This window comes from Rhinatrema bivittatum, chromosome 5 (genome assembly GCF_901001135.1).
Source record: "Rhinatrema bivittatum chromosome 5, aRhiBiv1.1, whole genome shotgun sequence".
Classification (NCBI taxonomy): Eukaryota; Metazoa; Chordata; class Amphibia; order Gymnophiona; family Rhinatrematidae; genus Rhinatrema; species Rhinatrema bivittatum.
In genome coordinates, this window is record NC_042619.1 from 343,667,449 (window position 1) to 343,694,722 (window position 27,274).

The 27,274-nt window shown below is 41.4% G+C and overlaps 1 protein-coding gene across 1 annotated transcript in view; it reads right to left on the bottom strand.

The window, feature by feature from the left end:
• Positions 1-27,274, bottom strand: part of SLC15A1 (solute carrier family 15 member 1) — an 80,392-nt gene that overhangs the window by 42,920 nt on the left and 10,198 nt on the right. The window contains exons 5-10 of the mRNA XM_029604484.1: positions 20,251-20,350; positions 19,245-19,335; positions 16,830-16,913; positions 13,671-13,753; positions 11,477-11,563; positions 6,337-6,426 (exon numbers count right to left, since the gene is read on the bottom strand). Coding sequence (XP_029460344.1) covers positions 6,337-6,426; positions 11,477-11,563; positions 13,671-13,753; positions 16,830-16,913; positions 19,245-19,335; positions 20,251-20,350 — 535 coding nt within the window. The remainder of the gene's footprint in view (positions 1-6,336; positions 6,427-11,476; positions 11,564-13,670; positions 13,754-16,829; positions 16,914-19,244; positions 19,336-20,250; positions 20,351-27,274) is intronic.

A 27,274-nucleotide genomic window follows, 5' to 3' on the forward strand; every position in this document is an offset into this window, starting at 1 on the left:
CACTGAACAACTTCTGCCTGCCAGGACCAACTATACAGCTTCTGCTTCAGTGAGTACTAACCCTATCAATCTGTCTCACCTTCAGCTGCAGCGCTCGGAGTCTTCATCCGGGACCTGTCCCTGCTACACCACGCTGCCTATCACCTACTCAAGTGTGAGACTGGTCTCCTCTGCTGAGGACCCCTGGACTACTTCACTGGGTTACCTTCACTGCTGCCCGCTCCCCAGGCAGTACCATCGAGCTGTACAATAAATACAACTTCTCTGTGTCTGCGTGTATAGAGTCTAGCCTAGTACTTCAGTCCCTCACGGGGCTCCTCCCCATGGGAATGGCCATCACCGCAGTACCCAAGAATCCACTCCAACACTCATAACCATAACATGTAAAACCTCCTTTTCCTAGTCTGAAAGGTGATAAAGTGTAAACATTGATTAACTCAGTACCTCATACTGTTCCAGAGATGGGGCTGTGGGAGGTCTCGCAGTCGCATGTCTCTACGGTAAGACTTTTCCCGTGTGTGTGTGTCTTACTAGAGCCATCACTCTTCTAAAAAGGGTGATTGAAAATATCATGTAGACCATGGAGATTGAAGGGGCCAGAAAACAAGGTAGGCAATCTAAAAAAGCCGTGAAGTGAAACAAAGGTATAGATGCCCAAAAAGTCTTTTCCAAAAATCTTTAATGGGTGGAGACATATGAGACAATTGATAAAATCTGCCCAACTCAAGCCGAGTTTCACCACCCTCCAGTGGCTGCCTCAGGGGCTCAAAATGACTTCTTAATTGTGAAAACAATCACATATGAAGTGTGTATTCAAAAGCCATCCGCAGTATTACACTTAAATCGCTGACGGTTCCATTCACCCAATGGCCCTGCATATGTGTAGGCTGCAAATCAGCGTCTGTAGTCTCCACTCCTACTCTGCCTGAGTCAAGTGAATTTTATGAATTGTCTCATACGTCTCCATCCACTAAAGATTTTTGGAAAACACTTTTTGGGCATCTATTCCTTTGTTTCTCCCCATTGAGATCGTGGCCAGGGCAGGTAAGGCATAAGACAGAACAGTCAGTTTGTAAAATATCTTCATCTCTGGAATCATAATTGTAGTTGGCGATTTCTGCTGTGTTTTGGTCCACAAACAGTTCAACACTGTGAGAGTCTTTATAGCCTAAAAGATATACCAGGTTTTCATCAAAGTTGATTCCATGGCCCCGAAACACATCCAGGATCTCTACCTTTGTGGGAACTGGGTCTGGTTCTGGGTAGTATAAGGACACCCCCACCTACAGTAACTATCGAGTTATTGGGTACAGTGACTAAAGAAACATTACTGGGTAAGGGAACTTTACTGGTAATCTCTTTCAGAGAGGTGCTAACTAACCAAACATTATTTTCAACAGCAACCTCATCATACTGTGTCATGGTAATCTTACATTTCTCTCAGACATTGTCTGAGGACAAACTACACAGAGCTTCTGTAGTATCCTTTAGGAAAGGCTTCCCGGGACACCACCAATGTATGTCCTTTGTTTGTTGGCATAAGCCTGAGGGCTGGATACATCATTCTTCGCAGAATAACGAACACGATAAATGTTTAGAAAATAACCCCCTAAATTAGGAACTAAATATTGCTGTGGGCTGTTGGTCTGATATGCCAGAAAAGCAGATGTATCTTCATGCATTGCTTATCCAATGCAAACGCGTCATTATTTACAAAGCTTTAAATGGACAAATGGCCAGTTTAGACAGGAACGTCAATTCGCCCAGTGTTTTTTTTAATGTGGTCTTAAAGCAAAATTCAATTAAGGGATGGTATGAGGTGGGGAAACGTTTTAGTTCACCTCGGCGTCTCTCTTATTTAGCGCAATATTGGACTGAGATGGGGGTGAATGATGTGTCCTCCTCCTATTTACTTTCATGTTTTAAAACTATGCAAAAACGTATACCAGATGTAATATTTTAAATTGTAGTTCCTAAAGGGATACATCATATTATATGTGATGATGTACGACGTTATCAAATTGGGAGACTTACATCGCCCATGTGCATTAAATGTAATCAAGCTAGAGGAACTTTGATCCATCGTTTGTTTACGTGTCCACTTTTGGACGAGTTTTGGAATGAAGTATTGACTGTTATTGCTCAAAGTACACATTCAACCATTGGCAGAAGTGGTAAGCTTCTTCTGTCAGGGTTGCAGGGAGTAGTGCCAGACTATAAGGTCTCTTTGGATAGGTATGGTCATACTGCTATATTACTGGCTTGCCGTATGATCTTGGCTGACTGGATACAACCGAATATACTTCCTACCACTAAGGCCTGGTATTATCGATTGGCCTCCACTATGCAAATGGAGAGATTGGCTTCTTTGCAGGGCGTGAGATCATCGGATTCGGAATACAGGCAATGTTGGGCCACCTGTTTCACATTATTGCCGCTGGAAATCCAAAATAACTTACTTGTGCTGGGATATCATTCTTCATGGAAGTGATTGAGTAGTACCTGTTTAAAGTATTAGAATTCAAATCCATTTTTGGATGTTAATGTAGTACATTATATATTTTCTTTCAAAAATAGTCCATATTTTCATATAAAATATAATCTCCTAAGGTTTTGGGGAAGAAGGGATTGGGAGTAGATGAGTGGGTGACTGGTGCGAATGGGTTGTATGGATGGGTAAATTTAATGGCTATTGAAAAAGAAGGGGGTTTGATATTAATGTTGTTGATCTGTTGCAGGTATTTGGGCAACCCTTCTGATGTTTGATAGTTGTATTGTCATTATTCTTTAATAAAAATGATTTTGACAAAAAAAAAACAAACAACTGTCCCAGGTAAAATGAAAGGCAAATTTAAAACATACACAACCTCCATATTTTCAATGTCCACATTGACATAGACAACAGGGGGAGACTAAATAGGTTGGAATCTGTCCTTTCATTAAGTTACTCAAGCACTCACCAATGACTTGTTTAGAAAATTGGATAAGAGCATGAATGGGCTGGATAAAAGTACAGTTTTCTTTTAACATTGCTTTAATGGTGATAATGTCCTCTTGGTTATGTTCAATCGCTTAAGGATGTAGGTTAACCATGGTGACAGTGTTACTTAATGTTTTGCCTTGAGACATTAACTGTGCTTGTTGGTGTCGAATCTGTTTAGAGATATTTTCCATATCATCCTGCAACTCTTTGACAGTGTCCTGCAAGTTCTTTACTAAAACTGCATTTGCAATCGACATGGATGCACCAAAGAGGGATCCCCAGGACAGAAAAGATAATGGATCCAGCAATTAGTCTAATAAATGTCTTGGGTCAGTCTAAGTCTTTTCTAACGGGCTGGATCAATGGAGAATGGGAGCTCGCGGACGAAGCCTTTCATCGCATTTGTGCTCGTTGGGGAACACCCTGTGTGGATCTGATAGCGACGTTCAGGAACACCAAGGCGCCACGCTTCTTTGCCCGCTATACGGAACAGTGTGCGGAGGGCGTGGATGCTCTGGCTCTCCCCTGGCCGGTGGATGTCCTACTGTATGTGTTTCCTCCTTGGCCACTCATCTGCCGAACTCTTCGCAGAATAGAAGTGCATCCGTCGGAGGTAATTCTCATTGCTCCCGAGTGGCCGAGGTGTCCACGGTTCACGGATCTGATCCATCTAGCCATCGACTGTCTCCTGAGATTTCCGGATCTGCCAGACCTTCTCCATCAGGGTCCGGTTTATTTCGATCAGGTCGAATGCTTTTGTCTAGCAGCATGGATTTTGAGAGGAAATGTCTGAAGTCCCAGGGGTTTTCGGATGCGGTGGTATCTACAATGTTGTAGTCCTGTATGGTTTCCACTTCCTTGTCTTATGTCAGGGTCTGGAAGGTTTTTTATGCTTGGTGTCTCGCCAGGGGTGTTGTTTACCCAGGCGGGAGTCTTGGACGTCTTGAGTTTCCTTCAGGATTATTTATCAAAGGGCTTGTCCTGGAGTTCCTTACGAGTACAGGTGGCCGCAATCGGTTCCTTGCGCAGTAACATACATGGGCTGAGCCTAGCGGCACATCCAGATGTCTCCCAGTTTTACGACATGTGAAGCATTTGAGACCACCTGTACAGGAACCATGTCCATCTTGGAATTTGAATTTGGTTCTTAAAGCCTTGTATTCAGCACCCTTTGAAGCTTTGCTTAGGGCGACTTTGAAAGATCTCACCTTGAAGGTAGTCTTTTTGGTGGCGATTGCCTCAGCTCGCTGACTGTCTGAGCTTCAAGCGTTGTCATGTAGGGGACCCTTTTTGAGGATTTCTGATTCGGGCGTTTCCCTGCGTACAGTTCCATCCTTTCTTCCCAAGGTGGGGATCTTCTTTCCATTTGAATCAGTCAGTGGAGTTTTCAGCTTTCTCTGATCAAGACCGGTCAGACCCCGATTATAAGGAATTGAGGAAGTTGGATGTTCGCCGAGCTTTGCTCCGCTACCTGGAACTTACCAATGAGTTCAGGGTGTCAGATCATTTCTTTGTGCTCTGGAGTGGATCTCGTTGGGGTAATATGGCTTCTAAAATCACGATAGCTTGTTGGTTAAAGGGGCTTATTTGTTAAACGGGCAGCCATTGCCAATGGGCCTTCGGGCTCACTCTACTCGATCTCAAGCTGCTTTCTGGGCGGAAAGTCATCAGGTATCATCAGAGAAAATATGTAGATTGAAATATGTGGAAGTCGCTCCACACCTTTGCTAGACATTACCGTTGCCAGGTTCTTGTGGCCTGGTTTGACCTCTGTTGGAAACAGGATGCTGGGCTTGATGGACCCTTGGTCTGACCCAGCATGGCATGTTCTTATGTTCTTATCATAATTTTGTCTAATTGTCTCAGAATGTTCTGGAAGTTCTGGGTAGAATACTTCATGTGCGCCTTGACCTGAGCTCTGTTTGTAGGCTTGAAGCTCTATTTGCCTGTATATCTCTAATTTGTGATCCCTTATATGGTCCCAGCACTGCCTTGCATGCAAGAAAGAATAATGTTTCCTTGACTAGCAGTTTGGAAAAGGGAGAGAGATGGGGAGGAGTGGAAGGGGTAGCCCGAGGGCGAGAGCAGCAGGCTGTGAACTTTTTGGAAGCAGAAGGAAAATGTAAAACAATCCAGGAAGTCAAAATGATCCCACGCTTTGGAACTGACAAAAAAAGAACTCGGTAAAGAAAAAACCCAGATTTTCTAGCACATTATGAACCATAAAACTATATCACCCCCTCTTACCACTCCCCCTCCCCCAGTCATCGGAATGCCTTTCATCTTTCATTTATGGCAGACTCTACAGTACTTTCCATCTCATAGTAATATCGCTTTTGCTCATTTGCATTCTGACCTGAAGAAGAAGCATTAGTCTGGAAACCTCAAGAAATGTATTTACTCCATTAGAAAGGCATCACCTTATGTATATATATAATTTTGTTTTTGTTAACTTTTATTTCTGTGCATTCAACTTGTCTAACCCAGCAGGCAATTCAGTTTATCCAGTTACCAGATCAGGTCAGCGAGGAGAGAGCACTGGGTGGCGCTGTTAATTCACTTTATGTCATGGATATTTTCTAGAGAATCCAATTTAGTTTTCTTTTAGGCATTTAATGAGAAAGTTAACGGGAAAAGTAAACCTTTGACATGCTGGCGAGGTCCTAGCCCACTAGTTCTGCCCGTGGTTAGCGAGGATGCTCTGGTGATTTCATTTGAGGAGAGTTTCTTGCTTAATGCAGTTGCTTTGATAAGGCTCGAGGATGCTCTGGCGATTTCACTTGAGAAGGAGACTTTCTTGGTTAATGCAGTTGCTTTGATAAGGCTCGAGGATGCTCTGGCTATTTCATTTGAGAAGGAGAGTTTTTTGGTTAATGCAGTTGCTTTGATAAAGCTCGAGGATGCTCTGGCTATTTCATTTGAGAAGGAGAGTTTCTTGGTTAATGCAGTTGCTTTGATAAGGCTGACAGAGGCCACAATTCAGGGAGGGTGTCTCTAGCAGTGAAAGTTTTGTTATCTATGCTTTCTGTATTTCTAGAAAACAGCACCTTTACTGGTAAAATCCCCTTTAACTATCACTGGCTAAGTTTACAGAAAGCATCAGTTGAAATAGATGTCATTCTTTCATGGAAAGTTGAACATGATCCTTCTGAAAGTAGGCACAGTATACTACAAATGTTGTGAAACCTATTTGGGTGCACAAAGCATTTACCTTTTGCAGATCATTGCACGTGTAGACTGTTGATTTACTGATTTTCCAACCAGAAATAAGGAACCATACAGGGAGGTTAGCATTGATAGTTCCCTGCAATAATAATGTAAAATAAACTTCTATCATGGTTTATTTTTCTTACCTGCTGGTCAAAGAGAGCCCAGAACATGGGGAGTGGGATGTACAGCTGAAGAACTCTCAGAACCATCTTAATCTGAGTAATAAGCCGCTCCTACAATGTAAAAATAGTTGCACAGCATTGATAAAAAAGTTATAAGGAGAAAAACAGCTAAAAAAAAAAGAAGCAAAAACAACAGGTTTTATATTCAAAGCCTTGTAAAGCTGCTCTCCCAGGGACTCTCCATGTAATCACAGGCAAAGCCCTCCCTTTCTTCCTACACCCGGCTTTATCTGGCTGCTAAAAGACATCTCTCACTTCAGCAAGGATTTCATCTAACTCCAACCTCTTCTAATAGTTTTGTGGTGGAAGACTGCATTTTGACAATTTATCCCTAAAATATCATCAAAGTTTTCAAAACATTCATGTTAAAAACACGCATTTTTAAAGTTTCTAGAGTAGAAGGTCAAACTAGGAGCTTCATTGTAATTCTATTTCTGAATGGACATAGTTACAGTCAGCAGCTTTAATTATGTAGATCCTTTATTTTTCCAGTGCCTTTCAAGTGGAAGAATTATCTCCGTGCTGCCGTCATGCTCTCACTTTCTGTAGATGCTTGTAATCTGATATGAATTATGTTCCCACATGTTATAGTCTGGGCTGCATTTGCACACAAAAAAATGTGCTAAATTGTGTGTAATTGCAGAAGCAATGGTTTTAACACCTGCAGGAAATTTAAGCCTTGCACAAAATAAATCCTGAAGTTGCACAAAATGTATAATTTTCTCTTGCTCTTTTGGACTTTTAGCTCAGTTGGAAGTGTTGGCTCAATTCTGCTCTGGTTATACTACCACGAGCCTTCATTAGCAACTTTACAGTTTTTCTCTTTTTAAACTCTTTCCTGTCTAGCTCAGCCATTGCTGTGGCAATCCATGACCTTATGTAGTACCCTCTACAGCCCTGTATGTGATAACCATGAGTTTTGTCCAGTAGGTGACATTGTACAGTGACTGGGACTTTTCCCCTCAAGAATGCTACCTCCACCCCTTTCCTCTTCCTGGCTGACTTAGGAGCAGGCGCCATGGCCAGGAATCAAACCCAAATTCTATACAACAACTTGGTCTGTGACAGAGATATTTAAATGAAGCACAATGAAAACTTTTGTGATGCTATGAATCTAAAGAAATGCATTGTTGGATTTTTACATAGTACATGCACAACAATCTTTTATGAATTTTATTTGGACTGATAATGTGTATATGATATATAAGCACATTTATATTTATATCACATTATTATATGACCATATCACTAAATATGTAATTTTAATTAACAAGGAACCAGCTCTGTCATATTCTCAAACAGTCAAATAGCATGCTTTGAAAACTTTTACAAACTCTGAAGTAAATTATTTTCTGTGAAAGCAAAATCAAGCTCCCACTCAGAACAAAATGGACTTCTAAACACAATCAAACTCTCAAACAGAAACAAATTCTTCACAGCACAATTATGCAAACTCCCAGTCAGAAAGACAAAACATAAATGCAAAACATATGACTGATTCCAAATTAACTGTCTCGACTGCTAAAAATAAGCAGGTTGTAAATACAAATAAAATATAAACACTCAGGTTTCTATGTGCAATGCCAGACTAGAACTTTAAAAGCAAGACTGGAGATGGGTTTATGTGTAATGCACCAAATGTAGATAGAGACATGATGAGGGGAACTTTCAAAGTCTGCACTGAAGTGGGAAGTCCAGGGCTGCTTTTTACCTGGTCTTCACACTTTGCATCTGTTTTAACGGGAAAAAGTTCCTTTTGAGAATTGAGTGAAAAAACGTGTGTGTACAGATTTCTCACCTGCTATTTGTGAGGCCCTTGTGTCAGCAAAGTTTTGTGTCTACACCCGTGTTTGTATTCACACATAAATGCTAACCCCACCAAGACTTCACTGCCAGGAATATCCTTACTCTCCGTGCATGAAAGAGCACGTATATTGGCACTGTGCGTGTAGTCTTACACACAGAAAGGGTAGGCAGCTTTCAAAGACCCCCATTCCTGCACTTTAAATGCTTTGAAAATATTGATCTCAATAGGCATTTCAGAGACCCGGAGGAAAACAGACAACCAATGGGACATTTTGATACCAGGGAACAAAATACATCTAAATAACAGAAATCAAACTAGTGCTGGGATGACGTCGTATGTTAAAGATGGCACAGAGTCAAGTAGGATTAAGGTCCTGCTGGAAACAGACCTTAATGAACACTGGAACTCACATCTCCTTCTCAAATACACTCACATGCACACAGGCTCTCATACCCTCTCAGACACATACATGCATACAGGCTCTCTCACAACATACACATGCTCTCTCACACACACATATTTAACCCATGATTTTAGGCTCTTACTCTCTCTTTTATACACACTCACACACACACATTCTTTCAGAGCCTCCCCCTTCTCTTTTTGAAATGCGATGGGATGGGGTCGAATGTAGCCCTGCTGGGCTGTGCTCTTCCAGCTGCGGTAAGATGGAGTACACTGCGGCTCAAATAGGCCTTGCTCATTCGGCCATGTTGGGATGGATCGGCTGTAGCCCTGCCAGGTTGGAGGACATTGTAACCAGAGGACATTGTAACCATTTACCATTGGGGATTTTCTAAATGCAAGTTAAGTAACTATTTAACAGCTAAGCAGTAAAAGCAATTGTTTATGCTACATTGACGGTGATAAAGATTATGTAGTGTGCACACACAAATAAATAAATAATAAAATATACACACACAAAAAAGGAAAAAGCAAAAAATATAAGTTTGTTGCCAAACTTGAGTTTTTAAAGACATATTCAATTAAAAAATGGAGGCTGGAGGGTAGAATGAGAGAGGCAACATGGAAAGTGCCCAATAAAACATATGAAACTACCACCCATCCTCATAACAAATTTAAGTAGGCAATACACTGTTGAATTGTCAAGTATGGCAGTAGTATTTGTTTAAAAGGAATACGGACCAGGTAAAAATTTGTGAGTAGTTGAGTTATACCTGGGTTACTGATCTCTACAGCATATACAGGTTTCAATCTTCAGCAAGGTGAGGTCGCCACAGGCGTGTTTTGGGGGGCACATTTTGCCGATCTCAAACTTTTGCCAGCTGAGGTGGCTGCCTCATCTTACCTCATGATAAAGCTGCCCATGATAAAGTTAACCAATTAACTTTATTTCCTCAAAGCCGACAAATATCAGCCCTTCAGTGATTCATGGAGCACTCAGCAATAGCTTTCCAACAAGGAAAAGAGAGAGAGATCTCAGACTGTGTTGCAGACAGTGAGTCCTTTCTTTAAGAGGGAAAGATATTTTGATGGTGTTATTATAGCTTAACTCCAGCTGCCACCAACCACAGTACTAAATCAATTCAAAAGTAGGTTGGAGAAGTTACTAGATATGAGTAAATATAGTTACATCTTGGGGAAATGTGATAATCAAGGAATTGTAGGTCACTTCTGTTGATTGAGGCCAGAATTTGTTTTTTCCACTGTTGCAAAATTGGATACAGATGCAGAGTTTTCTTATCTTCCCATAGATTATCATTTAAAGGGAACTAGTAAGCAATCAGAAAGAAAGCTGGATTTACTGGAACTCTGACCATCTTTTAAATTCTATGTAACTATTATTCAAAATGTAAAAAAAGAAAAATAGTATTCAGGTAGATAAAAATTGAGTTTTGATAAGTAATTCAATAATGTATTTGGTGGTTTCATGTTTGGAGATGATTTTGAAAATACAAAGAGGGTGTATGGATGGAGCCAAATGAGCCAGTCTAGAAAGGCAGAACAACTCTGAGAGAACTCACAGATCCCCCAATAACCACAATACCCAACACTACAGGGAATCACATAACTAATAGCACTTGTTTATACTGTCTGATATGATGTTATTATAAGACTGTGTATGTAAAGTAAATATCTATATATGATAAAAAGTGCCCTAAGGGGCAGATTTTAAAAGGCCTGCGCGCGTAAATCCGGAAGGATTTACGCGTGCCGGCAGCCTATTTTGCATAGGCTGCCGGCACGCACGTAAGTCCCGGGGCTTTCGAAAAGGGGCGGGAGGGGGCATGCCGCGGCATTTCGGGGGCGTTTCGGGGGCATGGCGCCAGCCCGGGGGCGTGGTCGAGGCCTCCGGACCAGCCCCTGGGACCGGAGGACGGAGCGGGGCTGCTGGCTGGCGCACGCAAAGTTAGGGGGGGGAAGGTGGGGTGAGGGTGAAGGAAAGTTCCCTCTGAGGCCGCTCTGAAATCCGAGCGGCCTCGGAGGGAACAGGCAGCGCGCGCTGGGCTCGGCACGCGCAGGTTGCACAAATGTGCAACCTGCGCGCGCCGGCGTAACTTTGCCGACAAAGGTGGGGGGGCGTTTAGATAGGGCCGGGGGGGTGGGGGGAGGGCGAAGGAAAGTTCCCTCCGAGGCCGCTCCGAAATCGGAGTGGCCTCAGAGGGAACAGGCAGCGCGCGCTGGGCTCGGCGCGCGCAGGTTGCACAAATGTGCACCCCCTTGCGCGCGCCGACCCCGGATTTTATAAAATCCAGCGTACTTTTGTTCGCGCCTGGTGCGCGAACAAAAGTACGCGATCGTGTATTTTTTAAACATCTGCCCCTACATGTGATAACAAATAAGTGCTATTAGTTATGTGATTCCCAGTCTAGAAAGGTACATTGTTTCATGCTGAATTAAAGCCTTATTAACCAAAAGGGAATGAAACCCAATTAAATCTGAACTGGTCCCTTTTCAAAGGAATATGCCCGAGTAAAGATGCAATTATCTGGGTAAATTTCCCCACATCCTACAAGGAGGCAAGATTTTATGGTTGGGGAAAAGAGGTGGGCAGGGTCAGGGCGAGGGTGGGGGAAGGAAAGCACATGAAGAGATTTCATTTTGAAATCCCCATCCATACTTTACCACACGGACTTTGCACCTGCGGAGTTTCTCTTTGAAAATTAGCTTGCAGGACTGCAGATATAAAGAACTCAAGGACCTGCAAATTGCCTGAGCTGTTTAAAATCCCTCCCCTCTCCCACACACACATTTATATTTGTGTATATTATATAAGCATATAATAATGCAGTGAAGCATATAATAATGCAGTGAAGCATACAAAATACTTACATTATACTTTTCCTGAGCCCAATCTAACCAGTGTTCTCTCTTGGGAATCGCCTTGCTACGATTCCGGTATCTGTTTTTAATGGCAAACTGTGAAAAGATCATTCATACCTTGTTATGTCACGCTGGTGCACATTTTAAACAATTTAAATATGATCAGTATGTTTGAAACTTTTATTAGTCCTTTTCTCATAAAAAGAGAATACTGGATTATTTGTTGGAATATACCATACAAAGTAAATGATAAATAATAAACAATAATCAATTTAAATATAAATTAAAAAAATAATGACAATAACAGTATAAAAGCCTTTTACTACACAAGTTAAAGTTAAAAAAAAAGTGTAATAGACTGTTTCAGCAACAATGCATGCATCAGTTGCCAAAAAACGGGCATGTCAACTTGTGCATTTCAATGATATATAGGTAGTGTGCTTTAATTATATATTCTGTTATGTATTACACTGTTTTTAATTAAACTTGTATATTAAAAAGTTTTTATATTATCTTTATTTTTTATTTACATTTATTATGTACTGTTTTTTATTGTTTACTATTTATTTCTTTTACTGCTATGTTTATCTTTTCACATAATTTTGCAGTAATTTGCCTCTCTTTTCTTTGCTTTAGAATATACTTTCAAAATCATAATGATGTGATGAAAACAATACATAAACATTTTCCCATGATTTTTTGTACGACTATAGATATTTAAGTGATTCTTAGAAATTTTGAATTTTTATAATTACACTACACATTTTGTAGCCTCTTACAAATTCACCTTTCATTATAGAGCAACTGAAAACAGCCAACCAGTCAAGAGAATAAACAAGAGTGAGGCCTCTGTATCTTACATCTATAGATGATGTGTAAGTTAAAACAAAGAAAACTAGGTAGATCTGTGGGGTTAGAAGGGCTCGGGCTGAGGGTAGTGAAGGCTTTTAAACTAGGGAGTTTGGAAGATCTCTCTCTTGACTGGGCAAAATTGGGACGAACTGGTAAAACTGGGAAAGGCATTGGTGCGTGCCCCTTTAAGAATCCCCCAATTAACGTGGTAGGAGTGGGATATGCATGTACATATGTGCGTCCACTTAAAATTCAGCACATGTGCACATGGCAAGACTATTTTATAACATGTGCATATGTTATAAAATGGCCACATCCCTGGGCATGGGCCGATGTATGTAGTTCTGGCTAAGTGGTGCTGAATATCTACCTCTAAGTTAATGTCTCTACAAGGCCTAGGATCTAATAATAATGTACTATTTTTATTGCCTACTTTTTTTCTTCTGAGGGTTCAGTGTTCTATAGATAGACAGATAGTAATATAATTGTGGCTATGTTCATATTGATATGGGGTGTAGGAATTTGACAATGTTTCCTAATTTGAGAGGGGAGTAGTGCAAAGGTGGAATTTCACCCAAGATTGCACACAGAAGAGGCCTGAAACAGACCTTTTTCATCAAGTGACGTCTAATGAATATGAAGGAGCCCATGTGATAACAACCCTCCCATCCCACAGCAATTTTGTAATGCTTATTTGCTTTATTTATGTGTTCTTAGTAGATCTTAGTTTGTATTCTACTTTATAATAGATTAACTGTTCTATATGTTCCATGTAAACCGCCATCTCGGCGATAGTTATCTCTGTTATCTGTGAACCGGAGTGATATGTATATTATACAGGAACTTCCGGTATATAAAAACCAAAAATAAATAAATAAATAAATTCTGCTCCAAGCCTCCTGAAATCTCTGAGTGACCACAAAACAGTAGATTATAATGTAAGCCCCAAAAAGATACCAGGTCTCCACGGGCTTTGCACAGGGCACAGGCCTTATTGACTTAGATGGCGCTTTCTGCAGATTTCCACGGAAACATGGGATTTTCTGCAGGCTGCAGTGCAGCTGGACAAACTTATCCAAAACACATCTTGAGCTCATGTGCCAGTTTGTGAATGCTGTAACTGGTTGGCATTATTAGCAGATTTTTATCTAAGTTCAATTGACGTGTTCACTAGATTCTGCTTCTGGAGTATTTTAAAAGGTTAAAATGGAAAAACTGCTTCTAGAAGTTTTAAACAATTTATTGGGACGTAAAGGATCAAATCAGAGAATACCAAAACACTAGCTTTGTTTTATTGTGTAGGGAAGTGTTAAAAAAATGCCCAAAGTATTAATATTATAATGTTACTTACACCAATGCAATTGAAAAATGTAACCATTATGTTGCCTTGAGGAGCCACTTTCTTATACATGGAGCTTCCAATGACAAACACGACTGCAAGAATCAGAGAGGGATATATGGGAGATCGGGAGGGATACATGATGCATACAAGGATTACAACAACAAATACATATGTTTTCCACTCGCATTATTGGAATAAATTAGCTCTTTATAGTGTCAGTTAGCACAATATTTCCAGAATGCGTTATATTCCACCTCAGGAGCACAGCTGGACATTTGTGGATCACGTGAGCATGTGCTGTCTCATAACATCCCAATTATACAAGTATGGCAGTGAAAGTATAGTGCATAAACTGAGGGAATATACAGTGGGCCCTTGAGTTACGACCACTCGGGTTACGACCAACGTTCCTGGTCTTGAGTTACGACCAAATTTCGAGTTACGAACAAAATTCTGGTTTTCAGTTATGAACAGATCTCGAGTTACAACCAAAATATTTCCATTCAGGAGAGAAAGAGAAATAATGCCCTCACACTAGATAGGTATTTATATCTCTATGGGAGGCCCACCTAGTAATTCGAGGTGAGGTTTAGGTATTAGTGTAGGGGTTAGGGGCCACTTTGACATTCAGAGTGTGGTGTACAAACAGGATTTGATGACCTTTGGAGTGAGGAAACTCACCCAAAGATGAGATTTGTGCAATGTTCTCTCAAGCTAGCTTGATGTTACCCAGGTAGAGAGTCCATATGCAGATATCGTAAAGGAACTGGTGGAGGAGGTGAAATTGTTGTTTCTGGTAGGCTCGGCACATTTTATAACTGTTGAGTACACTAGGAAATTATTGGTGTTTCTGGTAATTACAGACATTATACAATCATTTTTTATTATAGAAATGGTTAGGTAAGGGGTGCTTTTGGGAGGTTTGGAACGCATTATGGATATTTCCATTATTTCCCATGGAAAAAATAGTCTTGACTTTCAACCAACTTGGGTTACAACCAGCCCTCTGGAACCAATTGAGTTCATAAGTCAAGGGACCACTGTTCTCAGTTACCTCTTGTGAGGTGTGAATACTTTCATAGCACCAAACACCATTTCTGTCTAATAATTAAATTGTTTATTTTTATTTTGTTTATGTTTTGCTCACAGGAATACGTATGGCTGTTATCCACCTAAAGCGTTATCATATGAAGTTGAAGACTATAAGATAAGGTAAAAGTTTATTAGCAGGGCTGAATCTATGTGTTGATTTTTATTGTTTACGTATGACCAAATAAGAGTTCTTTATTTCACTATTTTTAAATATCTGCATTGAAACAATAAAGCTAGATAATAAGGGGGTAGACTCAGGAATTATAGTAAAAAATAATTTGTACACTGAAAGGGTAGTGGATACCTGGAATGGCTTCCCACTGGAGGTGGTGAAAGCCATCACAGTAATGAAATTTGAGAAAGCATGGGATAAACACAGAAGATCCCGGAAAGCCAAAGAGCAACTGGGGTCTACGGCCTTGTAAGAAAGAAAGAAATATGTTGGGTAGACCGGAGGGGGTCTGCCATCAGGTTTCATCCTGGAGGCCGGGGGAGCCATATAACCGAGCTGTTTGTCTTCACAACCTCCTGTTTAGAGTGGAGGAGTAGCCTGAGGGTTAGATATTCCTCAGCGAATGATTGAACCAGGGAAGCTCAGGATTAAATCCTGCTTCTCCCGTGTTACTCTCCATTTCCTCAGATACAAACGAAGGCCCTGATTTACTGAGGCTTCTCTCCCATTCTGTGCTTATGGGAAAACTGCTTCGCAAACGAGGCCCTCAGATTGTGAGCCCTCTGGGACTGCAAAATACCCTCCTGCACCTGAAATATAAATCTTGCACTGAGGTTTGCAAAGGCAAAATCATTAAATCTATTTCTACACTTGTTGACTACTGTACCCGGGCAATGCACTTTCGCATGCACATTTTATAAAATTTCTGATTTTTTTTGTTTAGAACTTTTCTAATGTATACATTTTGCAATCTCTCGTGAGCAGTAAGACTTGATTAGTGATTGTACTATGGTTTCATGCGATATTTATTGACTGGTGATAGGTGGATTGTGGTGGTTACATCTTTAAAGCTGTGTAGTTCCAAGCCTAAAACGTAATGCAACTTGAAGTTAGAATGATGCTATAATCATGTCATTTTGTGATAATGCTGAACATCACTCAGCATCTAATGATTCAGACAATTAGGTTCAAAAACATGAGTGAAAGTGTAGGATCTCATATCTTTAAGCTGTGTTGCTTTCCTTCCTTTTGCCATTTAAATCAAGCAAGGATTGACTATTTGTGCCAACCTAGTGGTTCAGTGGCTGTGCTGTGAGCTCAGTTCCAAGATCAGATCTTCTGTTCCCAGGGGTAGCCACGGCTGAGATGCCGCGGTGGCAGCATGCATGGTCACATGGGGGGGGAGGCAATCTGTCCCAGGCATTATGCAGCGGCGACACTAACACAGCATGAGCGGTCTTTAGCCGGAGGACAGAGTAAGCTGGACTCCGGTTACTGTTCTACAGACTTTTATTATTTATTTATAGGCAAATTAAACAACCGAAAGCTGCTTACCTCAGCAGTGCTGGAAACAGAAATGCAGCTGTTTACAAATGCAGCTGTTTACAAATGCAGCTGTTTACAAATAAGTAATTTTAGCAAATCTACTGGTTTCTTCTAATCTCATCTGGAGGCCGCTCTCCTCTCTGAGGGGCTGCCTTCTTATCCCTCTCCCCAGGGAAAACACCCTGCAACCAGGATAACCTTGTGGGCTGTCTTAAGGTGGACCAGGCTAAATGCCCGGTCCTAAACATTTAAGAAAGGTCTAACATACACTTATTTACAGTCGTGTAATGGGCAGATTTAGGGCTCATGATTGCCAAGTTGCAGAAGGAGCCCTGGTGCACAACTCCTGGTCAGGGACTGTCACTGCGATGACTGGGCTAAGTGAGTTGGAAGAGGATATAAAATAGGCGAAACTAATCCCCGGTTTGTTCTGAATGAAAGCTCATGACGTCAAACTCCAGCCCTGGTTCCGACTGACCTGGAAGCGCGAATGAGCGAGAAGAAACTGCTGGGCCCTGAAAAGAAAGGCCTATTGATTGAACATGTGGGGGGATTGGCATGGACTGAGAACAACTTACCCAGCGCAACAACCATGAGTGCTGCAGGAACTCCAAAGGCCAAAGGGTAACACTGCTGCTTGCTGTGAATACCACATTCTTGGGCTGAAAGGAATCAAATCAATGTTACCCAGTGATCTTCTATTCTGAGCTCAGTACACTGCAGAATAAAACAATTTCACTTTACAGAAATTTCACTTAATTAGTGTGACTGAATGGTAAATAGATTTCTCCTCCATGAATAAGTCCACTTTAATTACATCTCAATAAAATTACAAAAAATATAACTATTAAATATGTGGCGAGCGTTCCTGGCGCACACACATGAAATCATCTTCCAGCGCGTGCATGGGTGCCGACTCGCGTGTGCAAAGGGAAAGATTTTGTAAAAACCGGCCTTTGCCTAGTTCCCTCCAATAAAGGAGCGACTGAGAGGGAACTTCCCTAGCCCTCTAACTGACCTTCCTACCTTTTCCCCTCTCCACCCTGACCCCTAAACCCATCCTATTTTTTTATGGTGACGATAAGACCTAGTCTTGAGCATCGGTATAGTAAAAGAAATTAAATAAATAAATAAATGTATGTTAAGTCAATGTGGTATGTTTGGTGAGGATGTGTGTATGATGGTGGGGGTGAAGGGATAGTGATTTATGTCCATAATGATAACGATATGTACATTGATATGTATAACATTTCTGATAGAGATCAATGTGTAATATTTACTGCATTTAATATATGTGAAAAATTGTTTGGAATAGTCTAATAAACAATTGCTTGGAATATTATATGTGACATCATTTGATGCAATTGAATAGTAGGGTTATAAATTCATTTGTATAAATTTAAGATACATGGTAAATGTTGCTACAATATGTGTTTTGTATAAAGTTAAGTGGACTCTGGTAGTTTCTCTCAATAATTTCTACTAGAAAAGTTAACTTCTGTAGAGCAATCTTTATTTTCTCTCACCATCACCATCAATACTTTCTTTTACCTAGGATGCAAGCACAAGGGACAGTAATGTCTATACACTCAGGTAAACTTGAAAAGATGGAATCAAGCATTGAAAAATTAACAGATATTCACAATACTGTGATACAAGATCAAACTACTATTCATCGCAGACTTGAAAATTTAGAAAATTCTGTGAAATCTATTAATCTCAATTTCCCAGTGATTTCTATGATTTCTCCTCCCGAATTATGTAAGACCTACATGCAGGACCTTTGGGGATTGTCTTAGCCTGCTTTATCCTTGATTCATAAGCCCTTTTATTTGCCTAGGCCTATTCATTCTGAAGGTCTTGACTCTGGTGATGCACTCTTATGTTTGGAATTTTTATTTATGTATTTATTAATTTTATATACCAACATTCGACCTGAGATATCACATCGGTTTACATTCAGGTACTGTAGATATTTGTATGTCTCTGCTATCTTGGAATCATCCGTTGTTGACAAATCTGATAGAGCTACTCTTCTTTGACTTTTGTTTCCTGTCATGATTGGGATTAAATTCTGCAAGATTTCCGCTCTACGCATGCTTCATTTAAGGGGTGCAAAATGTCTATATTTCATGATTTTTGCAAACAGTTGCAAAGGAAGCCATTTTTAAGTAGGCATCAGGAAGTTTCTGCTTTAGGCGCTCATTTTGTTTTTATACTTCCTTTGCAATGTTTGGTAAAATTCTGTAGTGAAACATTCGTATATTTTGACTTTGCACATCTTTGCTCATTTATTAACTAAAAGACTGATAGTACTGGATGAGTTTAGGGATAATGTTGGCTTGATCTAGGTTCCAATCTATTTTGGAAAGATTTAGTCCACTAGGGTTAGATTCTCATTACTTTATTTCATTAATTATCTCCCTATTTTGCTAGGCCCCATTTATTTTCTGGAGCTCAAAACACAAATGAAAGTATTGTGGGCCCAATATTCAATGCTGGCCGGTTAGCTGGATGTGACTAATCCGGCAAAGTTATGATGTATATTCAGCAGCATGGAAAGCCGCTGAATATACACGTAGCCAGATAAGTTTAAACCTGCTCTATGGGGCATCTATACTTACATGTAAACTTATGCGGCTAACTTCAAATATCAGTAGTTAGCTGTGTAAGTTATATGAATAACTCACTCCACCTCCAATCCGCCCAGTACACGCTGACTTTTTTGTGTATGTACCTTTTAAACGTATAAGGGACTTATATGGCTAAGTGGTGGCCACTGATTATAGATGCATTTCCACTTATCTGGCTAAATAGCAGTAAATGCCCTTTGAATTTTGGGTCCCCTATGTTTTGCTTATGGATATATCTTTTTTTTTTCCATTTTCCTTTTCAATTGTGTATTTCTATTGCAAGTTATACTTGTAAAGTTATTAAAATGAAATAAAAAGATAGTTAAAAAAAAAAATCTGAACCATTAAGTACAAATTTACCTTTCAGAATAGGAGTGACTATAGTGGAGATGAGACTGCCAGCATTGATAGAGAGATAGAAAATGGCAAAGAATCTACTTCTTTGTTTATCCTGAAAGAAAGAGTAGATGTAAAAAAGCAAACCTAAAAGTAATTATTTAGTGCAATAGTTGTGAAGTATATAACGTACACAAATATCAAATCTTTGTAGATTTTACTACTGTTTGTTGGACCAGCAAGGGGCAGAAACGTCATTGCAATGAGCTTCTAAGAACACACAGATCTCCAGATAAACAAGCCTTTCATGGATTTAGGGGGGGATTTGGGGGCAACGTTTCAGGTGGCAACTGAGTAAGAGAAGTTGGCCTTTGATACAAACAAGACTTTAATCACGTTGATTCGCCAAGGGGTCAAGGCTCCTGAAAAGCCACTTTAATTATTAAACTTCGATCTTAAACTCTTTAGTAAAGATCATGGCCAACAGGTCAAGCTTGGTAGCCCCTGATGTGATGTTGGACAATCAAGTGGGCTTTGTGGGTCAGAGAATCTTTGTATCCAATCTATGGAAAATAATAGCTTGTATGGAATTTTACCTTTCTTCAATGAGACTAAAAGTACATTTGTTGTTCTACAATGCACCTATGTTAGCCACATTGTGAAGAGCCATTCCACAGGGGTGTGGTAAAGTCAGGGGAAGAAGATTGCTTTTTCAGCTCTATGCATGCTATTTTCAATGGAAAAATTATCCACACAAAAAAGTACTTTGTACCCATGCCAAGTTTTAAAGTGAAAGTACATGCATACATTCTCTTTGAAACTTGGTGCAAAGTCCATGGGTGAAATGTATCTGTAGGCTTTGTACATATGTGGACAATTTGTAAATTTCCCCCTATGGGTACATGGAGAGATCAAAAGTCATCAGTAGGAGAAAAGAGGCTCAAACCCATATCCCATGGTTCCCCTAACTCATAGTACCATGCTCTAATCATTACCCTATATCCTCTCTTTCTTTAACACTTTGCCTCACCTGGTGTTCTTCAAATTGATCTCCCCCAAAAGCAGCTACACAGGGCTTAATTCCACCTGTACCAATAGCGATGAGTATTAGGCCAATCATGGACATGGCTCTGTGAAAAGATAATGTTTCAGAAACAATACTAAAGCATTATAGAAACAGAATAAAAACATTCTAAGGGACATATGCTCTTAAGATTTTCACATTTGATATAAAGGGCTAATGTAATAATATTTATTAGGCTCTTGTGTGCACACTAAAAATAATGAGCAGAGGAAAGGCACATTAAAGGGGTCCAAAAAAACTGCAAAACTCTGCGTGTCTGAGCATGCAAATAAAGGCACATAATCTGTAAATAACTGGTTACCGAACTAACACTAAATATTGTGGTACACTTAACCTTCTTTCTTATAATACGCCTGTTCTATGTGAACCAATATGATATGCTTCATGAATGTCGGTATAAAAAAGATTTAAATAAATAAATAAAATGATAAATAAATCATGCTATTTAGCAAATCCTCGCTAACTGGACAGTTTTTAGTACCTGCTAGGACCTGATCTTAACTTACTAATGTGAGGATGTTACTGAGGGAAACCTAATAGGGGGAATGTTACTGAGGGAAACCTAATAGGTTTCCCTCAGTAACATCCCCCTATTAGGTTTCCCTCAGTAACATTCCCCCTAACAGGGCCCGAACACGCCTTATCTGGACAGTCCACTTGTTATGAAAGACCCCTTTGTTGATGCATTAGCTCACTAGCTCATGCTCTTCCCATGTTTATGCCCTTCAACAGTGCTCACTGTCACCTGTATACCCCAACCAGTACATTCCAACCTTACCTACCAATTATTTGTAGCTAATCTTATCATTTATTCATGTTATTTGACGAATTATTGTTGTCTATTTTATATTTAATATTTAATGATTTACGTTCTTTTGTTCAAAACTCTGTTTAATGTAACGCCTTACCCGCGACCTGATTTGATATTTATATCAAGAATGTCGGTATATAAAAACCCTAAATAAATAGTTTGAGCACATTAAACTGAGCATTCTTGTAAGAGGGCTTAGCTAACTAGAAAGAGAGGATCTGAAAAATGAAGGCCTTGGACAGGAAATGATACACTACAACCGTATTCGTAGGCCTCTGGGATAAATACATTTGATTACACTTTTCTTTGCCAAAATAAAACAGCAAATACACACTTTTTGAGGAATTTCTTACACATATAACTACTACAAATCTTTCTTCTCAGTGACACATCACAGAGACTCGTCAAGCTTGCTCCATCCCTCACAATTACTAGGTATGGAAGTTGCATACGGATGTGGAAACAGACAGGTTCCAAGATACTGGCGTGATCCTCAGGCTCATTGCCATGGCTAATGTGACCACTTAGCACTGCAGGCGTTCAGAGACTTCATCGTAAGCAGCAGTGGGGGACCAGGCTCAGCATTACTGCCTGTCTAGTCACAAAATTAAGGAGCCTCCCATACTGGGGGCTCCCCCAGGGGCATAAGATTAGCCAGTGGACCCCCAGTTCTTATCCCACTCTTTTCTCCAGTATGAAAAGAGAGTCTTCACATGGTACCAGCAAGACGGGGGAGACATGGAGGAGGAGGAGGTGACAGTGGATACAGATAGCACTTCAAAAGTAAATCTGATTTCTCTACACAAGGCAAGTGTATTTCCAGGCAATAGATTAACAAAGAGCAGAGGTATTTGCTGAAATTGATATTGTTACTGTGGCCAAAGTCAGATTGTTTTGGTTTTAATGCAGAGCTTATTCCTGTGGGCTTTGAGGAAGCAGCAGACTGTGGGGTGCAGTCACTGTGGTGCCACCAGTGCAGGGTGTTCAGAGAGGGAGGACTGGTTAGATGCTAATGCTCTTCTGAGAAAGGGCAGCCAGTTCCTCACTTGGTCTCCACCTTGCATGCTCTGTTTTGTCTCCAACCATATCCTTTCACTCCATTTTTGAAGATCCTTACTGACACATAAGACACATGGTTCTAAATATACAATTATGTCACATTTATGCTCTCCTGGAACTCTTTGCTCTTATTTGATGTCCTCACCTAGAGTGTAGTAGAAGCAGGGCCGGTGCTAGCATTTTTGCTGCCCTGTGTGAACAATTACTGTGCTGCCCCCTCCTTGTTTTTTGTTTTGTTTTTTTTTAACAGAGAATATCCCACCTCAATTAAACATGCAGAACACGACTCACTCTCACAAAATTCAGAATAAACTATAAACAGAAACTGAACCGGAAACCGCAACAAGCCAGACTCTGTATGCACTGCAGCAATGGAGAAACAGAAGCATCACCAGTCCTCATAAATCATTCATCAAACGATAAAATCAAGGAATATAAATCATATTGGAAATATTATTTTTATAATGATCTACAGAATAGAATAAATATCCAATAATTTATCGCTCATACAAAATTTTAAAAATTTCCCAAACAAATTATTTCAAAATGACAGACACAGACATTCAATAAGTTAAACTACTAAGGTTGGAAAATTCATCGCTCTCCATACCTGAAAACATTTTATTTCCAGTCATTCAGGCATGGATTAGTGAGGTAGCACAAATTTTCTTTACACACACACACCAAGACAGGTTACTATTCACACACACAAACCCCCAGACAGGTTCCTATTACATATACCCCCTCCCCTCCAGTCAGGCTCCCATTCACACACACACCACATCCCCACACCCCAATAAGACTCTCATTCATTCATTCATACTCGCACACATACCACCGGGAGCCGTTCTGCTTCTCCTACTCGTGTGCCAGCCCTGTGCACTAATCAAACCAAAAGAGCCTAGCACTTCCTCTATGCTGATCTTCTTCATCGCGAGATCAGCATAGAAAACATGCTAGCTTCACGTGTTTTGGAAAGCAAATGCCAGCACTGAGGAGAAGGAGAATGGGATCCTTCAGCTGCCGGTGAGATGGGGTCCACCAGCAGTCTCACAGGCCAATTCCTCTTCTGGGCCACCGGTGAAATAGAGTCTACGGGCCTCTCCCTGCTCCTGCCGCCCCATCGGGTGTGCCAGCCTCTCCCCTACTTCTGACACCGCCCCACTGGATGTGCCGCCCTCTGCAATTGCACGGTTTGCACACCTGGTGGCGCCAGGCCTGAGCAGAAGAAATAAGGAACTACTAGGCCAAAGGAAAAGAAGATGTGCAAATCATGAATTAACCTGCTGATAATGCTAAAACTTTTAACTATGTCTCAGGGAAGTGCAGTTAAATGTGAGCATTAGTCTAAGGCAGTTAATACTAGCACTGATACAGATTCTGATTCTCCATCTCCTGAGTCTCCAATCAAAAGACCTGGTTTCTTCAAGTGCCATTTTGAAAACTGGCATCAGTGGAGCAGTTGGGTCGTGCTCTCGCCAGCCCCTAACATCATTGTTTCAACTGCAGAAAGGGTAAATGTGGGGGATACCTGGTGGGGAGAGTGAAGGAGTTTGGAAGTAGAGCAGGCATCCAGGCCTCTTGATCAGTCACTCGGGTGGGACAGGGGCTTGCCACCAGAGCATCTGAGCCCCTTGCTCAATCACTCAAGGGGACTGGGTGGGTGGGTTGTCAGGATTATTTTAATACATAGGCCTCTTGAAACCATTTGAAAGAAGACAATCTGACAGCTAACAAATTATTTTTTAATTTTCCTATATACGTTATTTATTTATTTGTATCTTGCTCGCACAAGAAGCCCTAAGCAGTGTACAGATTGAACATTCATAATATTTTAACTACATAACAACATAAAACAAATGCAAAACAAACAAGAAAAAAACTTTTGTCTATCATAGATAAGAAAATCACTTAGTCAATTCAAAAACAGGCCTGCCGAATGTTTTTAATATACTCCTCAATTACTCAGTAAACCATAGCCCTGCTGGGAAAGAGAGTTCCAGAGTCACGGGGTTGCCACCGAGAAAACACATTCTCTCGTGTGAACCAAATGTGCTTGGCGAAGTGACAGAATGTCAAGCAGGCCTAGTTGTGAGGACCACAGCGCCCTGGTTGAGTTATAAACCCAAAGCATTGCATTGGCCCACGGAAAAGACTTCAGTGACAATAATTTATGGACTAGCAGGGCAAACAAACTTAATCCTGGATTGTATAGGCAGCCAATGCATGTCAACAAGTACATGAAGATATGATCTCTGATGCTACACCCAGAAATCAAGCTGTAATGCATTGATTGAACAGGCAGGTAGTCCCAAATGGAAGGAGCTTCAATAATCAATTGTTGGAAAGATCAAGGTCTGCACTAAAGTCCGGAAATCAGGTAGCTCAAAGATGTTTCTTAAATTCTGCAAAAGCCAGGTACAGTAACTGTTAGCCGCGCAGGCGCACATATATGCACAAATGCCAGCTCACGCCAATGGGTGCGGCCATTTTAAAACATGCATTTATGCGCCCATGATATAAAACAGGCTATACGTGTGTACGTGTGTGTTCAATTATATATATGATACGCGCACGTGCTCGCAAATGCTGCCTCTATGCAGGAGGGGGGTAGATACGTGCGCTAACGCCATTACCAGCTTCCCAAGTTTGCTCCCAGTTCACCCAATTAAAGGATAGGACTTTCTAACCCCCCTAGTTAATAAAACTCCCTTTTACCCCCAACCCTTATACCTTGCTAACTAGCCTCGTTTTTATTGTTTTATTAGTTACACACCATCTGTTATGGCTATCGTCAGTCTCGAACAAGCACTCAAGGCTTGGCATACCAAGGCTCTCTAGGTGGAAGAGGTGTGCCCTTGCAGTGGTGAAGATGGTCCAAGTCCCGGCCACTCCACCGACCTATACCATAATAGTGTGGTATAGGTCGGGAGGCCACACTATTATGGTGGTCTCTGAACAGTTCTCCAACCGTTCCCAGCCCTTTCGGACCTGCTGCAGGGAGCAGCAGAGGCGGCAGGCTGGACAGAGGTCAGGTTGGCACAGGACTGAAGCGGATACGGCAAGGCCTTGGAACTTGGAGCAAAGCACAGAGAAAGTCAGGACGAAGACAGGAACAAGAAGAATGAGTAGGACCCTCGGGCGCCCTACCATTCCATTGCCAACGGGCGGCCCCAATGGACGGTCGCGGACCACACTGTCTCCTTCGTGCCCTACACAGCCCAGAGGCTGGTCGCAGACCACGAGAAGAGCGGGAGAAGCTCGGGAAGTCACTCAGCTCAGGGTAGTGGAAACCCCTTGGGTCCTCCAGAGTTGGAACCAGGAATCAGAAGCAGGAGTCTAGGAACTCAGAACAGAAGCAGGAACTCTCGGAGGCATGGGTCCCACATCCTGGAGCATCAGGACTAGAACATCAGGAACATCAGGACTGGAACATCAGGAACATCAGGAGCAAGCAGGAACATCAGGACTGGAACATCAGGAACATCAGGAGCAAGCAGGAACATCAGGAAGTCCAAGGGAGACACAGCCTAGGTAGACTAGCGCCATTGCCAAAGCAAGGACTGAGTGAAGAGGAAGTCCTATTATAGGACAGGAACAAGCAACTTCCTGGGAGGAGTTCAGATGGGCCACACCTGGCTGGCCCTATAACTGGAGAGAAGAGCTGTGGGCCAGCTCCTAGGGAGAAGGGAGGGGCCCGAACCAGGAAGTCCAGGTGGAGACTGAAGCAGGCCTCAGGCAGGGCCCGAGGACGTCGAAGGCCTCCCAGGCCAAGGTGCAAGACCTGGGCAACCAGATCAGGCGAGGCCCCGGCTTTGGAGCGGCCTCCAGTGAAAGGTGAGAGGCCTCCCGTAGCTCCAGCTGTGGGAGGAATCATAACACCATCCATAGGAAACGTAAAGTAATGCGGATAGGGACCTCGGTGCACGCTGGTGCATATAGATACTTATGTGCTGTTTTCATTCAGATGTCCTGGAACGCCCGTGCCCGGCTCAGACCATCCTCACGACCGGCCGCTGTGCGTGCACCGGCAGATACGTGTGTACTCATGCACTTTTAAAAATCCACGCAGCGCACACCGGCCTGACTTCTGTGCGTATCTCCTGGCTTTGGCCCACCCAGGGCTTTTAAAATGCACCTGTTATAGAATTTAATTCCTAGCTCTAATCAGTTGAAAATATTTGATCGACAGTAATGAAAAAATGCTTCGTGCTACAAAATTCCACTTCCAAAGCTTGACATGTTATTTGTACTTTGCTAATTCTGCTGCTACCTACCCAGTGGTGATTATCTTCCAGGACAGCGACCTGGAACGCTTTGAACTTGCTTTCTTCTCTCTATTGTAGCTGAAGTGGATGGTGGAAGCTTATACTGGCCCTGACTTGTTTTTAGAATATTGCATTTATCTTGCCTGTAGAGTATAGGCTGTTATTCGGATCCCACTTAAATTGCACTAGAAGCCAAGTATTGCGGAAGTTGCAGTTCCCATATAATTGTGATTAACAAAGGGCCATGCTGATCAGCAGTTTAGTCTGCCTTGCCCACTGCTCACCACAGCCATGTGAAGCTCATCCCACAAGGCCCTAGCAATTGAGGCTGTTTAATCTAGTTCTTGTTAGGTGTGAAAGTGGCAGTCCAGTACTAGAAATTACTGATTTGCTGCCACTGAAGCAGTGTTTCTGAGTGTGCTGCCTTATGAAAACGGGAATTGATGGAATTACAGACGGGTGTGTTGGCCCGAGAAGATGATTTCTGTGGGGAAGGTAGGAGTGTGTGTGAGCAGCGGTCAGAGCAGGCAAGTTTATTTTACATACAGGAAATTATTTTTAACCCAGCCTACCTGGTTTCTCTTTACTATTTAGGGTACCTTTCCAAGAGGGTGCCTAGCAGTAAAAGTACCCCTGTACTGTTAATCTCCACACAGAACAATTTAATTTTCAAATAAAAGATACCCGTGCACATGCATGAATGTAAGTAGTATACATGTGGTACTGATTTTATTATTGTGAATGTTTTATTGTGATCCACAATGAGGAACTGTATTGTAATTTAATGGAATATAAGATCAAATACATAAATATCTCAGGTTGTTACTCTAGT